The sequence below is a fragment of the Botrytis sinoallii genome (assembly GCF_014898435.1).
Source record: "Botrytis sinoallii strain Bc 23 chromosome Unknown BSIN_001, whole genome shotgun sequence".
NCBI classification, from domain to species: domain Eukaryota; kingdom Fungi; phylum Ascomycota; class Leotiomycetes; order Helotiales; family Sclerotiniaceae; genus Botrytis; species Botrytis sinoallii.
In genome coordinates, this window is record NW_024066028.1 from 5,591,592 (window position 1) to 5,615,348 (window position 23,757).

At 34.0% G+C, this 23,757-nt stretch overlaps 2 protein-coding genes across 2 annotated transcripts; both read left to right on the forward strand.

Annotated features, from left to right (window-relative positions):
- Positions 1-1,307: 1,307 nt before the first annotated feature.
- EAF02_001138 (uncharacterized protein) lies at positions 1,308-2,209 on the forward strand (the record flags this gene model as incomplete). The annotated part of the gene is made up of 2 exons (XM_038897186.1): positions 1,308-1,424; positions 1,529-2,209. 2 exons carry the CDS (start codon positions 1,308-1,310, stop codon positions 2,207-2,209), a joined length of 798 nt encoding a protein of 265 aa, XP_038764045.1.
- Positions 2,210-20,683: 18,474 nt separating this feature from the next.
- EAF02_001139 (uncharacterized protein) lies at positions 20,684-22,382 on the forward strand (the record flags this gene model as incomplete). Its single annotated transcript, XM_038897187.1, has 4 exons — positions 20,684-20,688; positions 21,139-21,806; positions 21,985-22,027; positions 22,088-22,382. 4 exons carry the CDS (start codon positions 20,684-20,686, stop codon positions 22,380-22,382), a joined length of 1,011 nt encoding a protein of 336 aa, XP_038764046.1.
- Between the last annotated feature and the right edge of the window lie 1,375 nt (positions 22,383-23,757).

The following is a 23,757-nucleotide window of genomic DNA, read 5'->3' on the forward strand; positions in this document are numbered from 1 at the left end:
AATACAAAAACTAGCTTTTTTGATTCCTTTAAACCAAAAAAATCTTCAAATTTATAAAAAGTATTCTAAAAAAAACTTTTATCATTTCTATTATTAAATAAATTAATATATAATATTTTAATATTAATATTTTTAATATTAAGATTTCTATTTGATTATTGATTATTATTGTAATTTTATTATTTTTTATAAAAACAATAATATTACTATATTCCCATTTTAATTTTCAATAAAATCTAATGATTAATTAATTATATATTATTTTAAAATATCATTTTTGAAAGAAATAAAGTGTGCAAGATATAGGGACGTGCACGATGTAGGGATATCGGTTACATCCTCGTTGAGGGAAGTATAAACGCCCTTGGCACCATCCACAAGATCCATAAAAAAGCATCCTGTCTCGAATTCTTGGGAGAAGAAAATGCTAAAATCAATGGCGATGGTCTGTTCACCTATGTATAGATCTCTTTTTATCTGTATGAAAGCAGGACCGACTCATTTCAAGGAAATAGAGATGAACATTGTTGATATGCATGGCCTGGTAGTATGTTTCTCGATTTTCTGGTCCAATCAGATCTCTTATGCAAAGCGACGAATGAACAATTTGTATCGTTCCATCTTGGCAAGTGCGATGACTTCTGTGTTATATATGCTTCTCAATTCCTTTCTTTCGTCGTTTTCTTGCCCATACTATTCACCCATCATCACGCATCATTCAAGATGTTACCCTCTCACTCGTCTCAACTCATAACTCTTACTTTCTCACTTCTCCCAACCCTCATACTCGCCACCAATTCCAGTTCTACCCAGACATGCAAAATCACACCTGCAGACGCCTCGTGGCCTTCCTCCGCCGATTGGGCAGCACTCAACACATCCATCTCCGGAACCCTCGTCAAGACTCTTCCGCCGACCTCTTCTTGCTACACTGGAAACCCGTTTAACTCAACTCAAAAATTGTTCTTCCGTCCAGACTAATTGGGCTCTGGCCTCATGGCAAGCCAATACACCAGAAGGGATCGATTATCCCATCTATGCCAATAATTCCTGTCTTCCTACCGATGCAACGGGGTATCAAGCTGGTAAAAGCTGTGAGATAGGCGGTTGTCCGATTTATGTTGTCAATGCCACTACCGAGGATCAAATCGCTACAGCGATGAAATGGGCTACGGAAAGAAATATTCGAATTGTAATCAAAGGAACTGGTCACGATCTAAATGGAAGGTCTGATTCCTCCATCTTCCGATTTATTTGACCTTTTAAAAAAGTAAACAGCAAGTAGAAAATAAAGAAAATATCTAACCATGTCTAAACTCACAGATCAAGCGGCCGCCAACTCCCTCTCAATATGGACCCATAACTTTCTCAAACGGGAATTCAATTCTTCTTGGCCCATCCCCGGCTCCAATTCTACAGCTGACGTCCTCATTGCCGGGAGCGGAAACAATCTAGAACTTATTTACACAGCCGCACATGAGGCTGGAAAAAACGATCGTTGGGGGTGATGCCAAAACTGTCGGTCTAGGGGGGTATCTCCAAGGAGGTGGCCACGGCCCTCTCTCAAGCCAATACGGGCTTGGTGCCGATCAAATCCATCAAGCTACTGTTATTACAGCCTCGGGGCGAAATCTTGACGGCGAACGCGGAGCAAAATCCTGACCTTCTCTGGGCCATCCGAGGAGGCGGTCCTGGTAAATATGGTCTCGTGACTGAATTCGTTCTACAAGCACATCCTGCAGTCTCTTCTGTTGTAGCCGTAAATCTCGAGGTGATTCCTCTCGGCTCCGAAAACGATACTACCACTGCAACAGCAGCTTGGAGTGCCCTGGCAATCCTATTTCAAAGTATCCCAGACCTAATGGACACTGGTCTAGCAGGCGCAATGACTGCTGCTACTGGCTCCTCAGCGCGAGGTCTTTCCGGTTCAGAATCCACACCCCCGGGTGTTTACTTCTCACAAGCATTCTACGGATACAACATCAGTACCTCTGAAATGGACACTGTCATCTCCCCTGTAATTGAGAAAATGAAGGATATTTCTAATGGATCGCTCTCTCTTAATTACACAGTCACAGATGTATACCCTACTTATCTCGACTTTTTCTATGCTGGTGATCCTGGCGAAGATCCAGCTGGACAGGTTCTCTTCTTTCTACTCGTTTACTTGGGCGCGCGCAACTCTCTGATCTCCCAATGGAGACAGTAGCTGCATATTTACAACGCGCGCTAGCAAGTCAGGGCGGAGGTGGATCTCAGATGATAGTTGGCTTACAAGGAGGACCTGGCCCGTTTAATGTTCCGAAAGAAATGCGTGGTTCGCTGAACCCGATTTGGAGAGAGACAGTCATTGACATAGTATACGACGTATTTTCCATACGCCCCACTCTAGTGATGCGTATACATTCTCTACTACGTATTTCAATATGTATTATTGAATGCCATATCACTGGAATTATTGAGGTTGTTACCTAATATTGCATACCACTGGTAGGATACGGAAATATTGATAATTGATTGGCTGAAACGAGTGGCTGGCACGTGCATACACCTTTTTTGAGGTTCTAATATTTGATTCTTCAAGAATATCACTACTTCCAACTATATTGATTACGACAATAAAAGCGAAATTCAATAGAATACATTGAATTTTTCGATTTATCTCATATCTTATGACAAGAGAGTTATCATGATACAATTTTTTCAATTCCCAAAGGAGATTTTTGATATTATATAACGATAATCACTTTCTTAGATCAGAATATTTAATATGAAATCAAACCCCTCATTTTATATTCAAAAACTATCAAATTCTATTTATTCTATTACACTTCAATCATTTCATTATCAATATGTCAGTTATTATTATCGAAGATAATGGTTTAACCACTTATCCTTCAGATACTCTTAGTGTTGTCGATCCTGATCGTTTTATTGATCAACCTTAGCTTTTTGATAATATTGATATCCCCTCTCCATCCAGCCCTACACCTACTCTATGCAACTCTCAAGAAAACTCTCAAATACTTGGACTTACATCTACTCCTATATCTATATCTACAAACATTCAATATTGAAGGACCTCAAGCTGAAACACATTCTACAGCTCTCAATGCACGACGTCGATATTCTTGGATCTGGAAACATATGCCTGATACTGATTCCAACACTATTTATCTCGACAATCGAGGTAAAGTTCAATGGAGATGTCATTATTGCAAACAAAAGTACCTCGAATCTGGTGGTATATGTATTATTGTAGTACATTTGTGTATTTACTATTCAATTAGTGAGGCATCCCCTCGAGAAGAGTGTCGAGAGCGTGTCTAAGCTACTATACAGCAAGCTATGCAAAATGCTAGCAAATCCGTTGGATTCAAGTGTTATAGAATGATAAAAGATGAAGAAACTCTTGAAAATCTTCCCGATGAGTATGTTTTAGATCCCCACGTTTTAGAGCTTCTGTTATATACTTATTTGCATGTTGTTTTTTATTAGCAAAGTTTATTGAATGTAATGAGTTTCGAGCTATTCTTTATTATCTCAATAAATAAATAGCTATATGGATTCCAGATTCTCAAAAAACCTTAATTTTTTGGGTTGATTGAATTTATGAAGAGAATCAACTTCACATTAGACAGGTTTTACATATATCTCAATCGAATATTCATTTTATTCAGGACCTTTGGACCTCCCCTAACGAATATAGTATTCTTGGCTTAATTGTATAGTTTATTGATTAAAATGGTATGCTTAAAACTCTTACTCTTGCTTTCAAAAAGGTTGTAGATCAATACACCAAGGAAAATATTGTAAAAGTTCTTGCAAAAGAGATTGAAAGATATAAAATTGCAACTAAATTGGGGGCAATAGTGATAAACAATAGATCAAATAATAATACCTGCACACAAGTATTATTTTCTAGTAAACTATTTTATTCTTTTAGTATTCCTACTAATCATTTTTAGTATTATTGATAAATTTGATATGGAGTGGTATTTAATCGAATCTTGTATACGCTGTCTTATATATTTCATCAATTTAGTCACAAAAAGCTGCAATGTTTATTGATAAACCTATGGATCAACAAGCTGATGATATTTTTGAAGACGATGTTAATATCAAAGCTCTTGCAGTTGGGATTGAGGTTGTAGATAAAGAATAATAGGATAAATAAAAAAAAAAGAATGTAATTGAGAAATATCATTGTTTTGCAACATTACTTCAAAAGAGTTTATACAAAATACAAAACTTTATTTACCTTATAAAAAAACGAATCCCTATAGACAACAACACTTAATGAAACTCTTGGGAGAAGATGTGTAGTGTTTTTAAAAACTCTAAAATCAAGAATGTATATAAACAATAATGGTAATTATATCCTAATAATATTTTAAGAGCTATTAAGCTATTTAATAAAGATTTTGATACTTTTAATAAGTTTCAAAGATGTTTGTTATATTGAAAAAATACAATACAATTTTTTGAAGGTAATAATATTATTTTTAATCGTGTTTTACCTATACTAGAATACTTATTAGAACACTTGAGAAAGCAAAAATAAATTTTAAATATTCACATTCTATCTTCCCTTCCTTACTAGATTCATCTAGCATTCCTTATATTAGAGGCTAATTAGTTCAATTTCAGAAGAGTATACAAATAACACATGGATGGGTCCGAGTTGTAATAATAGATGATCAAAAATTAAGAAATATTACATTTTGACAAATAATTCACCCCTTTATATAACTGTAATTATCTTAGATTCTTTACAAAAGTGGTTTTATTTTGAATTATTTTGGATAGTATGTATAGATCTTTTAATGATTTATTATTAGAATCATATTAATAATATCAATAGGATTCGGGGAGCTTTACCCGTCTACAAGACGACCCCGACAACCGCACTCCTCGTAAAAGCTGGTCTCCCAGCTGGAATTGTTGTACTAAAGCAAGCCAGACTGAGGTTTCGCGTTTCGGCTTCAGATAGTAGATACACAATATCTACTTATAAATCGATTAAAGCTATGTATCAAGAAGAAAGGATGAGGTATAGGTACTCTGAAAGGTCCCAATACAAAACTGCAAACGCCACAACAAATTTCGAAGGAAACTTTTTCTTCGAAATACGACCCGTTCGCGATCGATTTAGATCATAGTTATTAAACCAAATTGATTGCAATTGCCCCCCAGTGATTCTGACCAGTAGTTGTTGTGCTATTGTCGTCGGCGCTCCGAACACGAAACATACACGAAAATTCGCGTAAAATTTTCTCACTTCGAATTACCAGAATAAGAATAAGATCCTCAATATGAGCTCTCTTAATAATTCATTAACACTTAGGGATATGGCTATGATGGAGGCTCCTTCTGAAGCCTTCATTATATCAATCACTTATCCTACTGTTGTTCTAGGTATCCCAATACCTTTAAGCCCTCCCCCGCCTTCTGAAAACCCTCAATTCGAAATCTCTAGCCCTATTCTATTAATTAACCAGCTAGTTAGTACTGGAAGAAGATTTGAAGAATTCAATCTATTTAGTGACCCCTTTATTACTCAAGATACAACCAATACTATCTATATATTCAATCAGAATAAGAAACGGGGCCCTACAATACCCCTTAGCAATCAGAACAAACAACCTAGAATCCAAAACAACCCAAATACACCCAAGGAGCTATTTGAAAGCTAGAGACCTTATAGTGCTAGCTTCCTCTCTCTTCCAATTATGCGAAGAACAATCCAAGCTTTTAGATTTCCTAGAGATTTTTAGAGAATATATTGAAAAGGGGAAGCTTATTACAGTTTCGAATATTATTACCTTTTAAATTATTTATTTGAAAACCGTTATACACCAAAATCGAATTACAAGTGAAAGTATTAATTAAACCTTTTTTACTTATTACTGTTATTATTATTATATTGAAATCAATATATGCTGATATTTCAAAAAAAAGGAGAATAGAATTTAGTTCTTAAAGAGAAAAACATTATATCTATTAATGTAGAAAAGAAATCTAATCTTATTCAAAAACGAATTATCTTAATCAAGCCAGATTTTCCAAACCCTATCTCCTTTTCTCCCCTAATTATCCGAAATAAAATAAATAAAACCTTTCAAAAGATCGGAATCAAAGGGCCAGTCATTGTAGCAGCAACTATATCCTTCAATAATAATATCATTATTATAATAAATGATCCCTTTATATCACAATTCTTATTAAAGAAGAAAGCGATTTGGAATAATATTATCAAATTCGAAAGAATCCAAAAGGATTAAGAATAGCACAAAGTTATTATTCACAAATCCCAATTAAAGAATTCTCAGATACAAAAGGAATGGATCTTATACTCAACGAAATCAAAACCTTCAATCCAGACTTCAAGTTTATAGAAATCCCCTTTTGGTTTATACCCGCCTCCAGAAAAGCTTATCAACAAAAGGGTACTATTGTTATTGCTTTTGCTATAAAATCAAAAGCAGAATTAGTTATTTGAAAGCGATTATATATTGCTGGAAGTAGTATAAGAATAAAACAATTCTACAAATCAAAACCAACTACACAATATCAGAAATGTCAAGGATTTGGGTATCAGGATACCCATTGTAAAAGGAACCCTTTTTGTGGATTATATGGAGACAAGCACATTACATTAATATACTTGTATATGGTATATAATATCAAAGGAAAGTTCTATCAACACTTAAAAGTAAAATGCTTGAATTGCCAAGGGAATTATATAGCAAATTCGAAAATATACAAAACCTATCAGACTATTCAATAAAAATCGAATACTACTCATTAATAAGTCATACTAATATTCGAATCCTTTAAATAAATCTCAATCGGAGTTTATAAGCTATAGAGAACGTTCTATAGCTTATAATAGAACTTAATATCGATCTTATTATGATTCAAGAACCTTGGATTATTAAAAACGGAATTGATTATTCAAATTCAAGATTTATTATACACTTCAATTTTATATAAACATTATCAAGACTTAATTCTAATTACTGGCCATGTATACTACTATATATATCAAAAACTCTTCAAGCTACAATCAATCTAGCTTCCGATTCTCCAATAGATTTTGATATACAGATTTTCAATTGTCAAAATGGAAACAAAACCTTTCAAATCATCAATATATATAATAAAGCTAATCAAGCTAAAAAGAAAGGTTTCACAATCGAAAGATGCTTGTATAATATATTTATCACATAAGAAACTATCCTTTTAGGCGACTTCAATGCCCATCACTTATGGTGGGATCCTTTTTTGAAGAAAAGTGGAAACGCTGATCAATTAGCTGAATGGTTTGAAGATCAGAATCTCATTCTTTTAAATGAGCCCGGAATTAGCACTTTCTATCGAACTAATCTCCTTAATCCAAGTATTCTTGATCTAATGCTAGTATTAAAGGGAATCTCTCCTCAAATTCACAATTGGCAAAACGCTTTCAGATATAGGATCTGATTATATAGGAATATTATTCGAATTAAAAGGAAAAGAAGATCTAAATACTTCTAATATTGGATCGATAGCTAGATACAATACTAAACTAGCAAATTAGGAAAAGTTCGAATTAATATTCAAATCGGAATCCTTATATTCCCCTATTCTGTCTAATTTAGAATTAATTATTCTAATTAAAAAGAATTCCTTAAATCTTTTGAAAAACAAAGACAATTATTATTTAACTTTAGATCAAGTAGTAAGCGAATTTACTAGAATTATTCAAAAGCAATAGAAAGATATATATCTAAAATTGTTTCAATCAAAAGGCCAAACCATAATGGATATCTGAATTGAAAGATTTCCGAAAAGAACTAAAAAAAGCAAAGCAAAGAATTAAATTAGATTTGGAAAATCATAGCTCTAAAAAAAGATATCGAATTGCTAGAAACAAATACTTTCAAGCTATTAAAACAACAAAGAAGGATTATTAGAATAAATTTCTAGAAAAGGAGGATACAAAGATAATTTTCAAAGCAATGGCCTATACTAAAGACTTTCAAGATTAAAAGGATACCGGATATTGTAATAGAAAACTCTTTCGAAGGAAAATGCTTTACTTTCAGATTAACTCTGTTCCCACCCCCTCCTATTACCCCAAAACTATAATAGGAAGAGTATAAACAATCCAAGAAATGAGAATAACCTAATTTTATTCAAATCGAATTAAGTAATACTTGTTCAGTTAAAATCCAAGGAAAAACCCCTAGCCCAGATAGAATCATTCAAGAGATTATTATAAAGGCTTACAAAGCAATTCTATATACCTTTTTTACTCTCTTTAGTAAACTTATTAATTTAGGATATTATTCGAAATGTTGGAAACAAGCTATAAAAGCTATTCTGAAGAAAGCTTCCAAACCAGATTATTTCCTTCCAAAAGCATATAGAGTAATTGTACTCTTAAATTGCTTGGGTAAAATAAACAAAAGGATTCTAACTCAACAATTAGGATATTTAGTAAAAACAACCCATCTCCTTCACAAGAGTCAAATGGAAAAATGCTAAAAGAAATCAGCAATCGATACTGCACTTTTACTGACTACAGAAATCGAAAGAAACAAACAAGCCAATAAAAAGATCTCAATATTATTTATAGATATAAAGAAAACATTCGATTACGTTTTGAGAAATCGACTATTAAATATTTATAAGAAACTAAAACTACCTATAAATCTGATAGCCTGGATAGTTTTATTTTTTCAATAAAGATAATTGAAACTATTTTTTAATAATCAAATCGAATCTTTCAAGCCAATTTCGACCAGAATATCACAAGGCAGCCCGATTTCTCCAATTCTCTTCCTTATATATATCAGGAAGCTCTTTTTACCCAATTCGATCAAGTTTCTTTCCTATATAAATGATATTGCTTTAATCACACATTCATCTACATGGAAAAAGAATATCAAAACTCTAGAGAGAGTTACAAAACAAATCTATGAACTCAGTTCTAGAAATGCAATCCAATTCGATTTGGCAAAAACAGAGCTAATGCACTTTTCATCATCCATATTAACGAAAAAATATCCAATCACGCTACCCAATTCGGAAATAATTGTACCCCAATCTCTCATTAGATGGCTGGGAATATGGTTCGACCCGAACCTCAAATTCGATCAACATGTTAATATTTGAATCACACAAGCGAAAGTGCCTTCCATCGAATGGCTCGATTAGCTAATACCGAAAAGGGCCTTAATCCTAAAGCCCTTAGACAATTATATATAGCATGTGTAACCAGTATAGCTGATTACGGATCAGTGATTTGGTGGAGAGGTCAAACTCATTTCAAGAATATGATGCAATCGCTTCAAAACCTAGCTCTCCGAAAGATATTAGGAGTCTTCAAAACAGCCCCAATCCTTCCAATGGAAGTAGAAGCAGGCCTAAAGCCCCCAAAAATTCGATTAGATTCAAATGTTAGGCAATACGCGTTTCGTCTAGCTAAAACTCTCGCCAAACCATCCAATCAATATCGAAAAAGAAATATCAGCTCAATATCAAACCGATTTGGAAGTAATCCTTACTCCTCAAAGAAAACGATATAAATCAATCCAAATTGATAGAATTAGAGGATCAATAAATCAGGATCTCAATCCTATTTCACTTGAAAAGATTATTCACTTCAACTTCCCTCCATGGAAAAAGGAAATTCCCTTCAGAGTTAATATTAGCAATTCATCAAAAGAAGATACTGCTATTCTTCACAATATCGTTTTCAATCACAGAGATAAGGATACTACCTACATTTATACTGATGCCTCTTCTACTGAAAAAGGAATAGGTATAGGTGTAGGTATAATCGCAATACAACCAAACAATCGAATTTCATATCAACAACAATTGAATATTGGTAGCAATCAACTAGTGTATAATGGAGAGCTTTACGGGGTTACTAGAGCTATTGAATATGCTAGCACAATTGCCTGTATTGGCAACAAATTCAAGATATATTCGGACAACCAAGCTGGTCTATATCGCTTAAAAACACCATCAGACCACCCTGGACAGGCCTATCAGATTCGAGCAATCAAAGCAGCGGAAATCATCAAAGCAAAAGGAGCTGAAGTATCTCTAAATTGGGTTCCAGGACATACTTTAGTAGAAGGAAATGAGCTAGCAGATAAACTAGCAAAGGAAGCAACCACAATACGTTCTATCTCAAACGAAACAAGTTTTGGACTTCTAGGTATGATGATCAAAGAGTACGATTCAGATCCATGGCTTTTCTACTCTCAATCAATACAAACTCAGATCAAATCAATCCCCTTTGACCTATTCAAAGCTATTTCCATGGAAGATAGGATCGAAAATCAAGCTACCAAGCGAAACCAAGCGAAACACTGCTAGCGCATATTTTCAACTCAAATTAGGTCATGGATATATCAAATCTTATTTACATCGATTCAAACTCTCTGATAACAAATGTATATGTGGTAATATTGAGGCTCCACAACACCTCCTTATTAGTTGTCCCATATACAAAGCAGAGAGAAAAGAAATATTCAAGAATATACCACTATCTAAGATCACTATACAGTTCCTACTTCATACAAAAGTAGGTATTGAATTAGCCATTAAATTCATCAATATCACCAAAATCGCCACAAGAGCATGGCACCTGGCCAGGGCTCTCATACAAGACGAGATAGAGGAAGGAATAGTGGTAGAAGAGGAGAGAGAAGAAGAGAATGAAGAAGAAGTAATTAGGGAAATAAGAGAGGGCTTTGATCTCCTTACAATTTCTTGATTTTCACAATTTTCTTATTATATGCAATGCGTATAATGAGCGGGCACTGTTCCCCAGCATTTGTTTTCACTTCCCTAAATCGTATATATCCATTTTTGTAGAATAAAAAGTTATCCGCTAGAGCCTCTAGAGGCCTAGCCGTCCTATATAGTCTTAGACTGAAGGTGGACGTAAATGAAATCAATCAATCAATCAATCAACAAAACTGCAAAGAATAGAACGGACAATCCCTGTCACTGAACACCCTAGACTCTTACAGCCTCATTTCTTTTCCGAGTACTATATCGATTTAACGAATGGTATGGATAAAAAGGATACTACAAAAGTATTCAAGGAATGGTGAGACTTAATCCCCTCAAAAAGACTACTCTGTGTTTTTAGATGGATCTGAACAATACGATAAACACAGTCACCGTATAGAGTACAGCTTTGTAATCTACCACAGCAAGCAACAGATTGATAACGACTACAACCGTATACACGAACAGTTGCATATTTTTGATGCTGAGGCGATTGGTGCATAACAGGAACTAGAATGCTTCCTGAGCATCATTAATCGCCCCTACCAGAAACGAATATGGTTATACATTGATAGCACCTCAATAATCTGAGAAATGCAAGGAAGCACCGCTACCTCCTCTCAATAGGTATACCACAAATACCATCAAGCAATTACAACACTACAATATTGTAATCAAGTAATCCCCTAAGCATACTAAAATTAAAGGTAACAAAACAGCCAATCGCCTTGCTAATCAAAACACAGCTATTGATTGATTGATTGATTTAATTAATGTCCACCTTTAGTCTATGACTATATAGGACGGCTAGGCCAAATGGTCTAGCGGATAACTTTTAAAGTACAAAATTAGGAATTTTAATAATAGGGTAAGTGAAAACTAATACTGGGGACTCGTTCCTGCTTACTATATGAAGTGCATATAGTAAGATATAGAGTAGAGAGGGTTAAACCCTTTCTTTTTTATCTTTTCTTTTATCCTCCTTTTTCTCTTTCCATTTCCAAAATGGCTTTCTCTTCTTCTCTTATTGTCTCTTCTTCTTTTACAATTTCGTTTTGTATCTCGGTTTTTGATAGGTGTTAAGTTCGAATAGTGATTTTGGTAGTATTGATGAATTTGATTGCTAATTCGATATCTATTTTTGTATATAGCAGAAATTATAGATTGATTTTCAAGATTGATATTTCTTGAAGATTTCCTTTTTTTCTTTTTTATATATTGAGTAATCAATAAGGAGGTGTATAGTTGTTTTGATATTATTATAGATATATTTATTATTTAAAAGTTTGAATCGATGTAAATAAGACTTAATATAACCATAGCCGATTTTGAGTTGAAAGAAGGCACTAATAGTATTTCGTTTAGTATCTTTTGATAGTTTGATTTTGAAACTGATTTTCTATAAAAAGAGTTTCGAATAGGTTATATTTGATTGATTTGATCTGGATTTGTATTGATTGAGAATCTTTAGTTATTGATTGGAATCGTATTTCTTTATTATATATTAAGTAGTTCTATACTGGTTTCACTTAAAGTGGCTTGTATTGAAATTGCTTCTTTCGCTAATTTATTAGTTATTTCATTTTCTTATATCAAAATATAATCTGGAATCCAATTTAAAGAGATTTTAGTTCCTTTTGCTCTAATATCCTTTGTTGTCTTGATTGCTTGTATTTAATAAGCTTGTTCAGGGTGATCGGAGGGGGTTTTTAGATGATAGAGTTAGTTTGGGTTATCCAAATAAATCTTGAATTTCTATTCTTTATATGTTACAGTACTAGTATATTCAATAGTTTTTATAACTCCCAATAATTCTCTATTATATACTAATTGATTGATATTAATATTCGAATGTTTTCAATAAGAGATTGATTCATTTGATTGTATTACAACTATCCCTACTCCTATTCCAATTTCTTTTTTGGTAGAAGATATATCAGTATATATATAAACTGTATTTTGATCTCTATGTTTAAATATAATATTGTAAAGAATAGCTGTATTTTCTTTTGAGGCTTTACTAATATTGATTTTGTAAGGTATATCTCTTTTTTAGGGAAAAAAATTGAAATAGATAATCTTTTCGAGAATAGATGGATTGAAATCTTGTTTTATAGATTCTCTTATTTTATCTAATTGAAATGCTTATAATATTTCCTTTAAAGAGTAGCTATTGCTTCTAGATCCGATTTATATTGAGATAACACTTCTTTTTCGATATTGATTGGGTGATTTGGTAATAGTTTCATTAATCGAAAGGCATATCGTTTTATATTTGAGTCTAAACGGATTTTTGCTGGTTTAGTTCTGCTTCGATTTCTATTGGAAGGATTGGGGCGGTTTTGAAGACTCCAAGTATTTTTCGAAAAGCTAGATTTTAAAGTAATTGAAGTGTTATCCTTGAATTTGATCTAGCCTTTCTATTAAACTTCCGATTTGTAATCAGCAATACTAGTTATATAAGTTATATATAACTGTTTTATAGCCTTAGAACTAAGGCCTTTTTCTGTATTAGCTAAACAAGCTATTTATTAAAAGGCTCTTTTCACTTATGCTGCTCTGATATTGATATATTAATCGAATTTGAGATTCGGATTAAATCAGATATCAAGCCATCTAATTAGAGATTAGAGTATTACTGTTTTCGAATTGAATAAGTAATAGAATATTGAGCTATTAATTTGAAAGAGGAAAAATACATTAGCTTTGTTTTAACTAAATCGAATTGGATTGTATTCTTTGAGCTAAATTCGTATAATTGTTTTATAGCTTTTTTCTAACGAATTAATATTCTTTCTCCAAATAGATAATTTAGTGATAAAGCGATATTGTTAATATATAAAAGGAATTTGATTAAATTGTTTTGAAAAAGATCTCTAATATAAATTAAGAAAAGGATTAACAAAATAGGGCTGCTTTGTGGTATTCCAATCGAAATTGGTTTGAAAGATTCGATTTGATTATTAAAAGATAGTTTAATTATCTTTATTGAAGAAATAAAGCTATCCAGGAGATAAGATTGGTTGATAATCTCAGCTTCTTGTAGATATCCAATAATCGATTTTTTGAAATATAATCGAATACTCCTTTTATATTTATAAATAAAACTAAAGTCTTACTATTAGCTCGCTTATTGCTTTCAATCTCTGTATTCAAAAAAAGAGCTATATCGATTGCCGATTTCTTTTATCGTCCTCCCATTTGATTATAATATAAGAGATAGATAGTTTCCGCTAGATATCCTAATTGTTAAGCTAAAATCCTTTTGCTTATTTTTTCTAAGCAATTGAAAAGTGTAATAATTTTATATGCTTTTGGTATCGAATAATCTGATTTCGAAGCTTTTTTAGAATTGCTTTAATAACTTGTTTCCAGTATTATAAATGATATTCAATATTGAGAAGCTTACTATATAAAATAAAGAGGTTTGTGGAATAGCTTTATACACTCTTGTAATGATTTCTTGAGTAATATTATTTGGATTAGAAGTTTTCCCTTGAATTTTTAGCCGAATAGGTATTCTTTAATTCATTTTTAAAGAGATCAGGCTATTCTCATTTATTGGATTATTAATATCCTTTTCATTCAGATTTGATTGTAATAAAAGGTTAAGGGAATAGAATAATTCGAAAAAAACAGAGCATTTTCTTTCAAAAGAGGTTTCTGAAGTAATATTAGGATCCTTTGATTTAATAATCCTTTGTATAAGCTATTGCTTTGAAAATAGTTTGAATATTCTCTTTTTCTAGAAAATCGTTCCAATGATTCTTCTTTGCTGTTTTAATAGCTTGAAAGTATTTGTTTCTGATAATTCGATAAGCTTTTTTTGAACTAATATTTTCGAGATTAAATTCAACTTGTTGTTTTACTTTTTCTAGTTCTTTTCAAAAACTTTCAATTCAAGAGATTATTATGGTTTAGCTTTTTTATTTATTATAACCTTCGAAATACAGCTTTTTATTGCCTTTTGGATAATCCTTGTAAATTTGTTAACAGCTTGATCCAATTTGGAATGATATATATTGTTTTCTTGAAGGAAATCAATCAAATCTTATATAATTATTATAAATATACTTAGTTGGTTAGAGTGGGCGAGTATTTGACTTTGAATTGTAGAATAGATTCGAATAGCTCCCAATTAGCTAGTTTTATATAATATCTGATTATTGCTCTTGAAAGAGATATTTGAAATCTCTTTTCCTTTTTAATTCAAATAGAATTCCTTGAATGATCAAATCTAATATTAGAAAGTATTTGCCAATCTTATATCCTTGAAGAGATACTTTGAGAAGTTAATATGAGATCGAGTATACTTAGATTTATCAGATTAGTTTGAAAGAAAGTAATAGCTTCAGGCTCATTCAATAGACTTAGATTTTGATCTTCAATCACTTTACTAGTTGATCAGTATTAGTGTTTTTATTTGAAAAGGGATTCTATAATGGATAATGGGAATTGAAGTCGCCTAATATTATTGTTTATTAATTAATCGATAGATTGTAAAGGGACCGATTAATTATATATCCTTTTTCTTATACTTGATCTGCTTTGTTATATATATTGATAATTTGAAAGGTTTTCGCTTTCATTTTGGTAGTTTATTATCTGTATATCCGGGTCTATTGGCGAATAAGGGTTAGATTAACTATAGTTCGGAGGTTTTTGGAAATATATAGAAGGGTTCAGAATTTGAGATCAAAATTGAAGTTGGGGAGAATTTGTATAAAAATTGGAGTGTATAATCGATCTGCAATTAGAGAAATTGATTCCATTTTTTTGAATTCAAGGTTTCTAAATTAAAATCAGATTAATATTGAGTTCAAGAACAAGCTATAAAACATTCTCTATGATTGAAAGCTTTTATTGAGGTTTATTTGAAGAAATCTGATATTATTATAATACATTGATTAATACTATTAGCTTTTTTATTGAATAGCTTTGAAGATTTCATAGCTTTTAAAGCTAGCTATATGATTTCCTTAACAATTAAAGCATTTGGTAATAATATGAGAGTAGAGTTTTCCTTTTAAATTACAGACCATATAGAGGTGTATTATTATAATATATTTGTCTCCGTACAATCCGCAAAAAGAGTCTTTTTTACAATACAAGCTTTAATACCCAAAGCCCTAGCATTTTTGGCATTGTATAGTAGGTTTGGATTCATAGAATTATTCTACTCTGATACTAGTACCTGCAATATACAATCGCTTTTGAATAGCTAATTCGACTTCTGATTTTGAGGCAAAAGCTATAACGATAATGCCATCTTTTGATGGGCTTTTTTGGCTATTGGAGTGAGCCAAAAGAGAATTCCTATTAGCTTGAAATCTATATTGAAGGTTTTGATTCAATTATAATCAAATCTATTTTTTTGGGCTCAGAGAACTTTTTTATAGGAATATTGTGATAATAATCCTATATCATTTTTGATCTTTTTGAATCCTTTCGAATTTAATAACATTTTTCCAGATAGCTTTCTTTTCAATTAGGAATTGTGTTGTAAAGGGATCATTAATAGTAATAATAATATTATTATTGAAAAAAAGTATTACTATAGTAACTATTAGTCCTTTGATTCCAATTTCCTGGAAGGCTTTATTAATCTATTTCGAATCGTTAAGAGCGAGAAGGTTTTGAAGTTAGGGATTTCTGATTTGATTAAAAATAATCGTTTTTAAATAATACTAGTCTTTTTCTTTATTAGAATAGATTTATTACTTTTTTCTTTAATAATTAGATTTTATTTCCCCTTCTTTTGTAATATTAGTATAAAAAGGTTTTGATGTTGATATTGTAATACTGATGGGAGTCGATTTGGTTAAAGCTTTGGTTTGAGATTCGATTTTCCGTGTAGCTGTTCCAAATGATTGATTTGGGATGTAATGATTTTGAAAGCTGTAATGAGATTTCCTTTTCAGTGTATTTTTTAAAGATTTCTAAAAGATCTAATAGCTTAGATTGTTTGTCACGTGATTGAGAGAGAGTGGAAGCTAGAATTATGAGATCTTAGCTTTTAGAATAGTTTTTTTAGGAGTAATTGAATTGTTTTGGATTTTGAATTGCTTATTTAGATTGGTGGAATAATATAGTAGAGTTTTGCTTTTTGTTTTGGTTGAAAATTTGAGTGATATTGTTTGGCTTTTGAGTAATAAAAGGATTGCTCGGTATACTGAAATCTTGTATTCTGATTTCAGGATTGGTTATTTGAGTGATTTGATAAAGTAAGGCCTTGCTAATTCGATTAGGGTTCTTCTGGAATAAGTAGGCAAATTTGGAATTACTAGGCGGGCTGGAAGTAATTGCTGGATAGGTATTTGGTATTATAGATTGGTCTGGGGTGGCTTTTCTTATATCTATATTTGAAAGAGTATTCAGATTAGTAGTTTGGAATCTTTACAACTATACAATCGGAGTGTTCCATATTGATATTAAGATTGGGTTATCTGTTCTGAAGTCTTGAAACAGAGTTTTTCACGCGTTTTTTCGCGTGCGTTTTGTGTTTCGAAGTGTTGGCGGCAGTATCACAACAACTACTGGCCAGAATCACTTGGAGATAATTGCAATGGAATTGTATTGATAACTATAATCTAGAGCGATCGTGAGAAGATCGTATTTCGAAGAAAAAGTTTCCTTCGAAATTTGTTGTGTGCTGTCAAACACAGCTAGATCGCTTGACCCTAGCCCATCCTGTTTCCCTACAGTCAACAGTTTCCGCTCTGTTCTACATGCCAAATATTAGCACTCCAAGAATAGATAATAAAAGAAAAAAAAAGAGATTTGATCTCCAAAATATATAATGTATAGAAACCGATATATAATACCTCGAAACTGGAAAGCCTCAAGCTTTTTTGTGGGATACTATACAGACTTATAACGATGCAGATTGAATACGGTGACTTTACAGCTTATCATATTAGATTCAATCACAAAAATAGCACAAACATCTATATATATAGAATTGAGAAAAGCCTACTACATTTCTTTCAATATTCAATCAATAATCAAACACGCAACGACTGGCCGCTTACAACCAAATCGATTTCGATCCGAATAAAATACAATAGCATATATCAATTGCGTTCTGCAAATATAATATAACTTTATTAACCTTCTCGCTAGATCCAGATTTTATACTAGGATATACTCAAACTACACGAAACTACACGAATTCCAACCTACTCTAATACCCCAAAGATAAGCTCTCCACCCCAATTAATCTAAGACCCACACCGAATAACTATAAACGCTCCGAACACTTTCCCGATGATAGTAATCAACCTAATCATCCGCCAATACCCAAATGATATATGAAACAAGCCCTTTAAAACAAAACCACAAACCCTTAGATAAAATAGCCGCAGAATCGCCATAAGCAATACTGAGCAGGAGAATACCAGAGGCAACAAGCCCCTGACTAGCTAACATTATACTACTATAAGCGGCTAGAACACTAGTGGCCTGTAGGCCCGCTCCTTAGTATGTTTAGAATACCCCTTGGGAGGTTAGATATTAGATGTTAATTACTATAAATAAATAAATAAATAAATATCAATAGGATTATCCATATTGGATTATTCGAGCAAAAGCTTGTATAAAAGCTTACTAGCAAACACAATATCGAGTTAAAGCTTTTGTACCCCTATTATCGTTTTTATCAATATTGAGTTTTAATAAAAATGATAATGCTTTAATTACACACTTAGAATTAAAATGTGTAAATTGATAACCTGTTAATGAATATGTCAAAATACTTATCAAGCCCAGCTTTTGATAAAATTAATAATATTAGAAAATGATGGCTTGAAAAAACTCAACAGAATCTATACTCTAACCTCAGCAAAATGGCACTTGAATTTTTATCAATATTAGTTCATCGGTAGTGGCTGAAAGAGTTTTTAGTGGGGTAAAAATCATTTGTATTGATAGATGAGGACGTTTATCAATTGAATCCATTGAAAGGTTGGAGTGTTTGAAGTCTTAGCTTGATTTAGAGCAGTGAGTTGTAGAAGATAATATTAATAAGATTCTAATTTGATAATAATAAAGAGATAGCAATATTTTGAGTGGTTTTAAGTCTTTTATCGAGTTTTTTCTTATATTAGTTTTTGCTTATTTCAAATCATATTGGAATGTTAATTAATCTAAATTAATACTAGATTTTGTCTACCTGCTTGGTTAATTGAAATGTTTCAGTTTCTAAGCTGTATTTCAGTATATATCCATTAATACGTACAGCCTATCATACGCACGGTAGTGAGCAATATCACTTTTTATACGCATTAGTGTAGTATCAGTGACGTCTATATCAGCCACCATAATACTAACTTACACTACTCCAATGACTGGAGAGAGACATATTTACATGTTATCACACTCGGTGCTACGATTGATGACACTTTGACACCTAAGAAATCGCTTTCTCAGGCAGCAGAATGGATGGAGCAGAATAAAGAAGCGTTATGGAGAGAATGGGCACCAGATATGGGTGCATATATTAATGAGGGTAATCCTTATAACACTGAGTGGAAAACACGATTTCTTTGGCACAAGCTACGATCGATTGGCGGAAATTAAGAAGAAGTATGATCCTACTGGGAGTTTGTATATATTGGCGGGTGTAAGAAGTGATGAGTGGGATTATGATCTTGATACAGGGACATTGTGTCGGGTTTAAGAGAGGGCTGTATTATTGGAGCGTGAAAAAGAATGTTCTTTTTATGATTGAAATTTTGGAAATGGTCTTCAGGGCATAGGTAGGCTTGGCTGTATTATCGTTGGCTTTGTTAATTCCGTGGACATATTAATTATCAAAGCTTCGCCGCCCATATGATCACCGCACCAGCCTTCGTTTTCTCTCATTCTCGAGTGCACAATCTGGATGTATCAGAACATCACCTTCCTCAGAGAAACCCGCGCGTCACCTTGCTTAATTCATAAAATTGACCTTTTAAGGTAATAAACTAATGTTCTCGGACTGAAGTATCAGATTTATTGCGCGGTAATTGACAAAAAGGGATCGGCAATCGAGATTAGCAATGAACGGGAGCTGAAATGCGGGGAGTAGTTGCTTGATTTGACTGAGTTACTGTGTTCGGATTGGCTAATGAAATCAGTTGAATAATTAAAACACCAAGATGTTCACAACATATAACTGCATATCTGCAGGTTAATCTGAATTTATGAATCATTTGCCCTAGAATTGTATTTTACCTCCGTAATATCAATCAGAATAAGGAACTGTCAAGCTTTTCTCAAAGCGGTCGTCTATGCAGGTACCAACTGATCAAGCATAGATCTTACTTATATAAGGTCTAGAGGAGCTTGGGAACCCAATAACGGTCCAATGATGGTATCTTATCTCAAAGTACCCGTGTTTCGTGGTCTGACAGACCCTCTTGAGTGTAATTTATTCTCTTGGTCGACTCTAGCAAGGAGAATGGAATTATCTATATAAAGTATGCAGAACAACATTGATTCTTGAAAAATTCACGCCTTCTTTGCATTTACAAAATTTCAGCGAGGTTTAAGCGGAGACTTCTCTCGATCATGAAGTTCCTACACCAGGTCGTAGCTATGCTACCATTTGCTGCAACAAGCATGGCTTCGACGTCGAATTGTTCTATTTCAACTTTCCAGTCGTTTTTGGCTGCTAATGAAACTTCTGGACAAGTATTATCTGCAGTAGCTTACTTGGAAAATTCCACATTTATTCCACCAAGTTCCAGCCGCCAAATCCCAACTGGCATGCCTGCAAACTGTGCCGTTCAACTAAACATCACTACTGAGGTCAATACTCATTTTAGTTTCATATTGATGTTACCTACCAAGTGGAATAGTAGATTTTTTGGAGCTGCTCAGAGTGGTCAGGGAATCAATTACATCGATGTGGTAAGTTAAGCTTAAGCCATTCCTGCATCCCTCCCTCTTCCCTCCTTCCACTGACTAGTCTTGTTCAGAGGTTTATCATATATATATATATAAGTGATATATAATATATACGCGAGTGGTGACTCAGATTTAATATTGTCCTTTCTTGAATATTGATTTCAACTTGATTATTTATTTACAATGATAGAGGACCTGTATATATAGGCCTTTCAGGACTATCTAGAACCTTCTGTTTTATCTCTTGTATTTCTAATCAATGTCGTCGTCGCTACAAGACTAGAATCTTCTATAAGCCTCTGTCGATCCTGATTACCCCTCATTCCTAGTAACCTTAAATACAAGGCATTAAGGTTCAACAACTAGTACATTCTGATATTAGGCCACTGGTATGAGATATGGCTTTGCAGCTGTAGGAACTGATACTGGTCACACTGACTCTGATATGAGTAGTTCATGGACTGGAAACCCTGAGTCTATCACTGACTGGGCATGGCGGGCAAACCATGAAATGACTGTGATTGGTAAGATGCTCACAGAAAAGTGGTATGGAAGTGCTCCATTGTATAGCTACTACACCGGATGCTCAACAGGAGGTCGCCAATCTTTAAAGGAATTAGAAATGTTCCCAGAAGATTATGACGGAGTTGCTGCTGGTTGCCCAGCTTGGTGGACTACTCATAACCAGCTTTGGAATTTGAAGCAAACTCTCTATCAATCACCAGCTAAATCCTCGCATACTATTCCAACATCAATGTTCAGTGTTATAGGTGAGGAGGTACTTCGTCAATGCGATCCTCAGGACGGCTTGACTGATTCGATCATATCTGATCCTCTTGGCTACAATTTCAATCCTTTGACCCTGGTTTGCACGGCAAAGAAGACTACTTTCTGCCTTACTAGTCCACAACTTGACACCCTTCTGTCTATTTACAATGACTGGGTCGACGTCAATCAAACATACGTTTTCAGTCATGTCCTCTACGGGAGTGAGGAGACCTGGGCCAGTGGTAACATTGGAGATGGTAGTGCATCAAATTCCGCGAATCAATTATGTTACATGCAAAACATTTGGGACTTACCAACTTTACCGCCGCCGATCTTTCTTACGAGACCGTCGAGTACGCCGATGCTACAGATCCTGGAAATTCGTCAGCCAACAACTTCGATCTTTCGCCCTTTTATAATCGTGGTGGAAACTACTCCATTATCATGGATTGGCTGACGGAACTGTTGCTCCTGGCGCGAGTGTGTATTTCCACGATCATGTTACGAGAAATTTGGCCCCGATGGGTATAGAAGTTGATAATTTCTACCGATTCTTCTTAGTGCCTGGTCTGGAGTAAGTTTGTCCCCATTCTTATGTACTTCAGTTTGCAAAAGACTAACCTCTCATTCACAGACATTGCACTGAAACTTCTTCTACAATGAATGCTCCCTGGTACTTTGCAGGCCCCAATCAGGCCGCTACTCTTAGTACTTCAGCTCACAGTACACCCGGTTATTCTGATCCCCGCCATGATGTTCTTCTTGCTCTTATGACATGGGTTGAGAATGGTACTGCGCCTGACAGCATCATCGCAACTAAGTTCAATGACGATTTGACGGTTGCAAAACAGCGTCCCATTTGTGCATTTCCAACTAGGCAAAGTACGATGGAACGGCAATGTAGATGCCCCAGAGAGTTGGTCTTGTGAATCGTTGTTCTAAATGAGAAGAGAAGTCAAATACAAGGTGGATTGCAAGTCAGAATTTTGAGCTCAATGAAGACTTGGTGTGGCATGTAGGAAGTATGATCAAAAAGATGTCGATACTTTTTTGTGAATGTAGAGAATAAAGACTGAGCTGCATTTCCAAGGTGCCCTTTAGCATAATTAATTTGTAATGGCGAAAATGCAATAACAATGATGTGAAATGATCTCTCGACAAGTTATACGTGTTTCATCTTGGAATGTCAAGAGTGGGGAAGTTACAGGGGAGGTATTTAAATCATCATGACCTCGACTAGAAGTATTGACGAGGGAAGACGAATAATTGGAGAGAAAGAGAGAGCAGATGGACATGAGCTGACGGAAACGGTCAAAAATAAGGCAGAAAAAAGGCAAGAAATTGAAAACTGGCTGCGGGAGAGAAATAGCACAGAGTCTAAATGGGGGTGTCGAATGCTATGAAAGTCAAAGTGGTAAAGAAATACTCGAAAAGGTGAAGGCAAGAAGCAAGACTGCAGGCAAATAGAGATTGTAATGGATGGAAAATGATCTTTGGGACTATTGAGAAAAGCACGGTAGGGAATTTATTACCAGGATGAACGACCCAACAATAGTTTAGACAGAAAGGGGAGCCATTGATTGGAACTACAGTCACCAAAATTCGATCGCTGTTACATCAAGAAAAGTGATCAGATCGAAATTTCGTCAAAGAAACTGGAGTAATTAAATAGGAAATTCCATGTCCCGTGTGATGATGAATAAATTTCCTACTAGGTAGGTGCTGGTGGTATCATAAGTTCATATCCAACGGTCTGCTCGCATTAAAATCCAACTGACAGCGGGTAACCTTACTTCCCCACATACACTATTTTGAGTCCCTTTCTCGCCTTTTCCAGTCAAGAGAGAGGTCCGTGGTGCAATTGTTCTGGATCGTTCTGATCTCAACGAACGATTTGGTGCAAGGTGCAAGGATCCCGCTGATATTGAAAAATATACAGAGCCTGGGACCGATTGTTATAGTCTAAACTACACATCAGAAAAAGATTTCCGGGAAGACTTCTTTTTCATGAGACTGAGATTTTCTTGGTTGATCTTCGTCCTCAATCTACACGCCGTGGTTATCCATGTTGTTTTGTACATTTACTTACGCTGATAAATGTCCATTTGAGAGAAAGGTAGTCAACAATGATCAGCTGAAGCTTCTTCTCCGCAGGCGCGTTTGTCGCAAATTGAGAGGAAATTGGGGGGGACGCAAGGCAAGCTCAAGAAGTATCGGAAGTAGACTACCGAAGCAGGGGGTGCCACCCGCTTGGAGATGTCAGGGGGAAAAATTTGCTAAGATTCGGCACTAGCAAGGCTTGAC